Below are 8871 nucleotides of genomic sequence, written 5' to 3'. Positions count from 1 at the left end.
GGCTGCATCATAAACCAAATATCTTCAGACCCAAGGTGCAAATCTTAGAAATATGTCCAGCAATGTGTTTTGTAATGTTAAAAAACTTTTTTAAAAGAGAAAACCAGTGATCATTATCAAAAGAAAATAATGTTGTGTTTTTTATTTCTCATGCAAACTGATGGATGCTAGGTTTTCAAGAAACCTGGGAGTTACAAACAGCAGGACATGGCCCATTACAGGGTAGAAACTCAAGTTTGAGGATGTGAACCAACTTTGTTTTTTTCTCAACCTGTGATTTCACTGGTGCAGAAACTCCTTCCACAGAGGTAGCTCTGCAATTTGTGTATTTTATAGTTATTAGAGTAGCTAAGTGTGGTTAAGTGAATTATTATCTATGGTCATAAAGCTAATATTTGTGAAGAGGCAAGACTTGAATCCAGGTCTTTCTGACTCTAAGGTCAGCCCTGTCTCCACTATATCACTCTGCCTCTGAATCAGTTCATACTAAAATATAATAGAAGGCTTAAATTAGCAATTGCTCCAGCAACATAACATCTCCTTACACAGTTTTTCTACTGGTGTCTTTCATCTCCATAGAAAAGTTGTTATTATTTTTTTTGCCCCATATTCAGGCTGGCTTCTGGATGCAATTATTTTATTAAATTATCTTGCTCCCTCAACCTTCTGTGAAAACAAAGATCAGGTACAGAACAAAAGAAAAGTGAAATCTTGATCTCCAAGAAATCCAAAGCCTAATTACCATATTGATTAAGCAGGTGACTTTTCTGACTCTAGAAAGGTCAGAATTCCCACACAGTGAGATGGAAATTAAATCATTTGCAGAGCAGCTAACATGTAAAAATCAGTGTCACAATACCCATTTCTCCAGGATATGAAACCTATAAAAATAAACTATGTGTGAATTCTTGGTGTTTCCTAAACCTTGGCCAGGTTTCCAGGAATAACATTCCTCATTTTGAAATCAAGGTCCTGTCTCCTTTCTCCATTCTTCAAGTGTGATAAGCCAAAGGAATCTGACCCATGTACTATTTGCAAATGGCAAACATTTTATCACATCACCGCTCTGACTCCATGCATCCCCAGGCTGTAATGGTTAACATATGTAGATCTCATGGCAAAAACCAATGAGACTTTCCCAAATGCAAATCAACCCTGAACTCCTTAAAAATGAGGGAGGTAGGACTTCAGGGAAAAATCTTGGATTAAATAGTGCTGAGTACAACAGCTATGTGCAACCATGGGCCTGTCTAGCTTTCAAGGCCAAAGTCTAATGGAGACACACTACATAGGTGAGTCCTAAAGTCTATGTGTAGATGCAAATAAAGTTAAGTAGTTATTGAAACTGCTTTTTCTTATCTGAATGAAGTGATAAGTCAGATACAGGTCTGAAGTACAAAAGTTACATTCAAAGGCAGTTTTAAAGTGCTTTACCAAGATACATAACCCTTCTAACATTCACATTTTTTTTTCCACTCGGAAGGGTAGCTCAAGAGGTCTTACGTTGTGTTGAGAATTCGCTATAGGAAAAAAATCAATAACTGGTCTAGCTGTTCTAATCCTTTGCATAGAGATATAGAAAGAAAACATATACATCTAGCTTTCATAATGCCACAGCTCTGACATAAAGCTACTCATTCTCAATGTCATGAGCTTTGTTCTGCTAGTCTAAAAATGAGGTAAATAAAATGGATGCAATTACTTCTTCCTTAGTTTGTCACAGACAGGTTTGGTAATGCAGGATGAAGTTAGTGAGGGGAACAAAGACCGGGGTATCTAGGAAGCTTTTGTTTCTCTCTTATCAGCCTTTAAATAGCCAGGGGTGTTGGTCTTTTCTGGTAGTGGGCTACAGGTGAATCTGCTACCTGCAGCTAGCTAGCTAGCATTTACTTCAAGTAACAAATAGCATCATAGATGATACTCCCACTGGTGAGAAGATCTATCTGGTTGGTAATATGTAAAAAACGAGGAAAGAAACTCCACCACGTTGAGGAAATTAATTTTGCACATGTCATTGTAAAGCTACTTCCCAGATTATGATCTGGAGAAGATGTGGAGAGACAGCAAAGATATGAAAGCTGTAAAGCACAACAAGTCTCAATCACTCAAGGACAGGGCTCCTGACTCATCATTAATTCCAGTTATGTAATTTCTCATGAAAGTGAGAGTATGGTTCCTTGCAATAGCTTTGAAATAAGGCACTACAGTTAAATGTAACTGAAAACTTTTGCAATTGCTTTACACTAAAGTGAGACTAGATTACAGTCCATGAGCACAAAACCTCATTTTACAAACCTCAAGAGAAAGATCTTTTTTTTTCCCACTTTATTCAACAGAACTCCCCCTTGTCAACAACATAAACCTCAGTTATACAAATTTTTTTTAAAAACACCTTAATTCACCTGTCCTAGAATGGCTCTGGCAACACAAAGACAACACTGAACAAGTGCACAAATCATGATTTCAGGGGGGGCAAATATACAAAAAGAAATGCCAAGCCAATTGAAACTTTCAATCCTCCCTGAAAGTGCTCTCCTTAAAGAGAAGCAGAGTCAATGCTGCCACTTAGTGGCCAGCTGAACAAATCAATGATACTGGCCAAGGGGTGTTCAATCTGTTAACTATCACCTGGCATTTCCCCGTCTAACAGACCACCCAACTTCTCATAGTAAAACAGCAACATATCTGAAACACCCTAGCCTCCAAAGCCCATCCAAACAACGGCAACTGGAATATGGCTGGTGTAACAGAGAGACTACTTCAAATAAAACTTTTCCCTGCTCAATTTAAGATCTCCTGTCCCAGTTCTCTGGGCTTGGTGGGGGTGAGATGAGAGACATGGACACATCCACAAGGTCCATCTGTTCAGAGAGTATATACAGTAATCCTGATGTCTGTGCCCTCAAACACCTCTTCAATCATTGCAGACACTTTCTCCCACTGTAGCCGATCGAGACCACAACCAATTCTGGAAGAAACAAAAACATTCTCATTGGATGGAAATGAGGCACTCAGAGAACGTCCCCTGGACACCCTCCTCCCCAGTTTCCATGAAGGTTTTTTGCACAGCAAATAGAGAAAGAAAAAGGTTTCGCTTGGTGGCTAATTTCACACTGATTGGCTTTGTTTCAGGTCAAGAATTATACAGTTCATGCTACCATGAATCACCTAAGGCTAGCCCTGGTCAGCCCCAAAGGCGAATAGTAATTTACAGCTCTTTTCCCAGTAGAACACTGCATCTCAATCTTCCATTTCAAAGCAAACTTTTAGAAAAGTCTAAAATTTTCACAGCACACTCCGGATAATTAAGGGAGGTGAGAAAAAGAGATATTCTCTATATCTTCTAATGAAAACTGCCTGGCAGTGAGGGGAGTGTAAGGCCTCTAAAATAACATTTCCTACAACAATGGATTTCAAACAAAGGTGTAAGAAAAAGGAAAGGAGCATGGACTAGGGGGCAAGGATGTGGAAACTTCAGCCTCGAGGTCACGTGTGGCCCTCTAGATCCTCAAGTGCTGCTCTTTGACCAAACCAAAGACAAATTGCCTTAATAAAAGGATTTGTTTTGTGAAGTTTGGATTCAGTCAAAGGGCCACACTTGAGGACCTAGAGGGCCACACATGGTCTTGAGGCTGTAGGTTCTCCACCCCCAGACAAGGGTCTCTTTAGGTACAAAGCTTATTGGCCTAAAATACAGTAACATCTTTGTGGAAGTCACATTTCTTTGTATAATCTATGCAGGGCACTTGTTCCTGCCTTGAAAACATTACTAGTTCAATTTATACTCAGCCCACAATGTTGTGTAGGGGAAAGAACACTGGGTTTATGGTCAGAAATCTGGGTTCTGGCAGTTGCTGCTCTAAGCCTTAGTCTCATCTATGAAATGAGTAAAATCTTCTATTACCTCCTTCACAAAGCAGTTAAGAGGAAAGCACTCTGCAAAGCTTCAAAGTACTACCAAAATGTTATATTATTATAAGTCAACAGCTTCAGCACAAGTGGCTGGGTAAGTCAGAAAAGGATATTATTCCCTGAGGAGACATATGCATTTGTTTACAAACCATACCCCCTGACACCTTCCTTTCATTTGAAGGCAGGCTTTCTCTACTTTATTGATTCTAATCAACCCTGGAGGCAGGTAGAGACCTGGCATCAATGCCATTCTGCAAAAGGAGAAAAGGGCTAAGGGCTTAATTCAGTCCAGGCCCTTTAGTAACGAGACCAAACTACTAGTAGAAGAAAAAACAAAGAGATAATTACTCTAGTCAGGTTCCCAAGTTAAGAGCAAGGGAAATAAATTGGCACTTCCTAACAGATGGAAAAAATTTAAAGGAAGCGGTATACTAGAATCCTAATGTGACCTCCATAGGCCCTACTTGCTCCATAACAGTTACCAAATCAAAGCTCCAGATGCCAATGAATTACTAAACTGAGATTACAATGGCTTATCTTCTAGTTATTAACTCTGACAGTTCAACTTTCCATATAAAGGGAAGTGATCATTTTACCACTTTTATGCCACATGCTTAACACCTTTGGGGGACCTTGATAGGGCATGGAGAAGTCCAAACATCCCAGATTTGGTTCTTAAGCTCATATAACTTCAGGAGTTGAAGCCTCCAGCCTTAAAATGTTGTGTAAGAAGTTGGTATTTGACTAATAAAACTGAGTAAACTGTTCCACTTTCATCATGTAGTAAGGATAGAGTGATTTTTTCAGCACCATTATGCAGGGACAGGGAATAGACATCTAACTCTGCAGTTTATAGTTTTGAGAGTTGCCTAGTGCACTGAGAAGCTAAGTGACTCGCCTGGTATCTCACAGACAGCATATGTGCCAGAGGTCAGACTTAAACCCAGGCTGTCTTGGCTTTGAGGCCCGCTTCCTTTTCACTAAGTCTCAAAGCTTCTTTAAGTTATCCATTATCATGAACAACACTCTGATTATGTGAATAAGCTGGGATGGAAATGGCTTCCACTTAACCCAAATTTTCACTTCTGATTTGAAGACTGAAAATAAGAAAATCAATATTTAAGCTCATAATTATGTGGAAAACTAGACCATTTACATTATAACAGTGAAGGTAGTACAGTACATTAATGTCCTTTATGCCCCCAAATTAATGAAATTTTAATTCCAAACCCTTGAATTTCTTACCTAGGCATGGAGAGGTCAGTCACCCCATTTTTCAGACAATGGGTTTTCATGGCCTCTAGACTCTTTTGCAAGTTTTCATAAGTTGGCTTGTGAGAAGCCCTCTTCTTTGTAATCTGAGCACAAAGGGAAGATTTAGGCTCTTATTAGACAAAATGACATGGAGTCAAAGATCAATATCATATTATAATCACCAGCAATAAAATGTTGATTTTACCTGAGTCATCTGTCAGGTACAATAGGTCTGTATGATATTCTTCTGAGCTGGTCTTTTTTTATATGTGTGGTTTAAAAAACTTACCAAAATCATTATATGCAAGATTCCATTAACCAGAATGTTAACTTTTCCATTATATCAATTAGAAAATTTCCCCTCTGAAAAGCCCACCAGCAATCATGTTTCTAGTCAACCTTAAAAGCACACTAAGTGGCTAATTTTCTCTTACCAGGTAGTATACATATCTTTCATCTCTCTTTAGCACCGCTACTTCTCCAGATTTTTTTTCTTTGAGGAAAAAAAAACAGGACAAGTATTCAATATAGGAAGAAAAAAGAAAGCCTCAACACTTAAGTTCATTAATATATTAATTATCTTTCTAGAAATGAATTAGAAAAGCTTTCTAACTAAAAATGTGAATGCTAAGTAGAATTCTATTCCTTCCACATTCTGTGAACAAAAATCAAGGTGTTCTCCTAATCTCTTTAACATCCTGTCCTTCCCCCCCTTCTACTGTTATCCACTTTACTCTAGCCCCACACTGTTATCAATTTGCCAATACCTGATTCACACCTTACCCTAATCTTTCACTGTTTACAAATCCAAGTTTCAAAATAACAAGACCAAAAAACCCTAATAAATCTGTCAGTTCAAAAACCTACTATGATGTTTATATTTGTATAATATTTTTCATTTCTCAAAACATTATCCTTTATCAGCCACATTTACTCATTCATTAAACAAGTAACTGCCAAGTATCTACAACAGTCAAGGCACTAAGTACTTTAGACACTATAAAGTGATACAATGATGATATATATATATAAAATCTTCCACCCTCCAGGAGTTTAAATAGACTTGTTATGACTTAGACTTATTATAATAAATAATAAACTAAATAGACTTATTATAATAGATATATTATGGAAACTGGCATGCACATGCCAGAAGTGTAGTTATGCTAAGTTCTACAGAAAAAAATGCTGTAGATCAAGGGACAGAAAGATCACTTTTGGCTAGGAAAGCTTCACAGAAAGGCTGGGATTAGAGCTGGGCCTTGAAAGACAAGGAGGATTTCACCAGGCAAAGGCATGAGGAAGGATGCAGCATCAGAAAAATGCAAGGCATGTTCAATGAACACAAAATAGAGCTCTACTGTCAAATAAGAGTTTTTCCAGGAAAGGAACAGAACATGCAGTTACTGGCCAGCTATGGAGTACAATACACCTAGTTTCAAGTCCTGCTTCTAACACATGCTGGTTACATAGCTACGAACAAGTTTATTTAGCTGCTTAGTATCCCCAAACAATACTCAGAGTATGCAAAGGTAGTGGGGGTAGAGTGTAGAAAGCCTTGAACATATAAATTTTGTATGGTAGGCAACTGGGAACTACTTAAAAGTTGTTGCACGTGCAACTAGTGAAGGAAGAGACTAGAAGATACAATTGAAAAACTATTACAATAGCATAACTAAGGCGGTAGTATTCAAAATAAAGGGATGTATGGGAGTCTGGAGGGCTGTCAATGACTATCTTCTAAGTTCCTAGTGAGGAAGAACATCCTTGTGATCATATTCTGGACGTAGCCTTGCCCATAGTAGTTTAACTAATGTTTCTAGTCAACTGAAACCACAAGGTAAGGCCTAAACTCTATACAAACTCACGTTGATTCAAGAGCTCCTGCACCCCTCCAAACTTCTTTTTGAAGAGAACAGCTATCCCAGCACCCATTCGACAATCCTCACTGATGCAGTGGGCCAATGAGTCTGTTTGGGGGCATGCAAAAAGGTCCCCTTTCACATACACAATCTGCAACACACAAGGAGGGGAAGTGAGAGAAAATGGTTTAACAGATATGCAGAAATGCTTTGCTGTTTCTTTTGGCCACTTTCCCCCCTTCCAGGGAGCAACTTTATTCTTACTGGAATCAAGCATAATCTTTCACAGAGAAAATCCCAAGAGACTAATTCAAAGAGCTGAATGTGAACTGAACCATGAATAAGATGGAAGTGATGATCCTTGCCTAAGACTGCATTAGCCTCTTTGGAGTAAATGAGCTAAGAAAAGATAATTCAGTTATGTTGCTTAATTTAAAACAGTGCTTAATGCCTATGACCTCAATTATTCTAGATTTTTATTTGCCAATAAGTCAACAATTTTTACGCACTCTGTTCTCTCCTGGATCTTCATCAGGGCTGCTGGCCATGATAAGGAGCTGCTATTTCCAAGACTTAACAGTATTTTTTCTGCTAGAAGAATGAAAAAGGAAACCAATTTGCTTCGGGTTAAGCACACACATTCCCTGACCTTGCTCTCTCTGTTTACTACATCTAAACTCTTTCACTATTCTCATCCCGAAGTGGCAAAGAAAAAAAAATCCAATGCAAAAACTGGAGATGCAGCACCAGTTTACCCCGTCCCAGCTCCCCGACAGTACCCTCTGTCCCATTCCCTCTAGCTTGCGGCAAGTTCGGCCCCTCCTTTATTCGACCCCGTTCAAATCCCCTACTCCGAAGGAGGAGCAAGGCCCCTCTTTGGGCTTCAGTTGAGGGGCGTAAAAAAGGCCCCCTCCAGCTCCAATTCTATGCTTCTGGTTCCTCTCCGCAATCACATATGATGGAGGTTTCAGAGGTCTTCTAGGGCTGGTTGCTTAACCTTTTTTTGTTTATGCCAAGGCGCCCCTGGGCAGTCTGGTGAAGTCTCTGGACCCTTTCTCAAAATGTTCCTAAATGCACAGGATTACAAAGCGAACCAAGTATATTGAAATAAAAACGTAATTGGCTTTTTTTTCCCCATCCAAATTCAAAGACCCCCTGAAATTTATCCAGAGACCTCGGGTTAAGAACTTCAGATATAGTCCAATCATTATACATGGAGAGGGAAACGGTAGGCCAGGCCTCGGAAAGAGCTTAAGGTTCTACCAGAGCCGGGCTCGGCCCGGGGACAGGGGGCGGGACAGCTTGACCCCTCCAGTAGGGTTCTTTGCTTTCCTCGGGCCCCCCGCCCTCTTCCCGCGGCTTCCCCTCCCCCCCGGCCCGAGGGGAGGAGTGTGCAGCCTAGCTCCTCCCTGGCTCCCCCTCCGGGGGACCGTGGTGGGAGCCCGACAAAAGCCCTTCATGCTGCGCCCGGCCCAAGCCCAGACAGATGGACTGACGCCCCGCCTCCTCCCCATCTAACCCGGGGGCGCCGCGGGGGAGGGGTGTCTGCGGCCCCAACATACCCGGGGTCCCGGGAACAGGCCAGCTGCCGGGAAACCCAGGCCTCGGCCCCAGAAGGCAGCTGCTTCCGATTGAGCCCGGGTGCTCGTGACCGAGCCAAATCAAACTCGCGGCTGCCCCCACAGGGACCCAAAATGGCCTCCCACGATCCGCCGGGGGAGCGGAAACGGGGCACCTCTAGCCAAACCGGAGGGAAGGGCTGCGCTCTATGGTGGCGCCCCTTCGAGAACTTCCGGCGAGAGATTTCTCCCGCCGCCAGGCTAAGCATGCGTAATGCGAAGAA

The 8871-nt window shown here is 41.1% G+C and overlaps 1 protein-coding gene across 6 annotated transcripts; it reads right to left on the bottom strand.

Annotated features, from left to right (window-relative positions):
* Positions 1–113: 113 nt before the first annotated feature.
* On the bottom strand, positions 114–8715 carry OARD1 (O-acyl-ADP-ribose deacylase 1). Of its 6 annotated transcripts, none has more exons than XM_020999624.2 (6): positions 8591–8715; positions 7538–7616; positions 7035–7179; positions 5601–5659; positions 5158–5270; positions 114–2968 (listed from the first exon to the last, which is right to left on the bottom strand). In XM_020999624.2, exons 2-6 carry the CDS (start codon positions 7574–7576, stop codon positions 2866–2868), a joined length of 459 nt encoding a protein of 152 aa, XP_020855283.1. In that variant the 5' UTR covers positions 7577–7616; positions 8591–8715; the 3' UTR covers positions 114–2865. The 6 variants fall into 6 exon arrangements, with proteins under 6 accessions (XP_020855283.1, XP_020855282.1, XP_020855284.1 ...); XM_020999623.2 differs by having other exon boundaries at positions 7538–7619; positions 8591–8714; XM_020999625.2 differs by lacking the exon at positions 8591–8715 and adding an exon at positions 8026–8196 and having other exon boundaries at positions 7538–7619.
* Positions 8716–8871: the final 156 nt, after the last annotated feature.

The sequence above is a fragment of the Phascolarctos cinereus genome, unplaced genomic scaffold, assembly GCF_003287225.1.
Source record: "Phascolarctos cinereus isolate Bilbo 61053 unplaced genomic scaffold, phaCin_HiC Scaffold_5;HRSCAF=322, whole genome shotgun sequence".
In the NCBI taxonomy this organism is placed as follows: domain Eukaryota; kingdom Metazoa; phylum Chordata; class Mammalia; order Diprotodontia; family Phascolarctidae; genus Phascolarctos; species Phascolarctos cinereus.
This window is presented reverse-complemented; position numbering and strand designations above follow the sequence as displayed.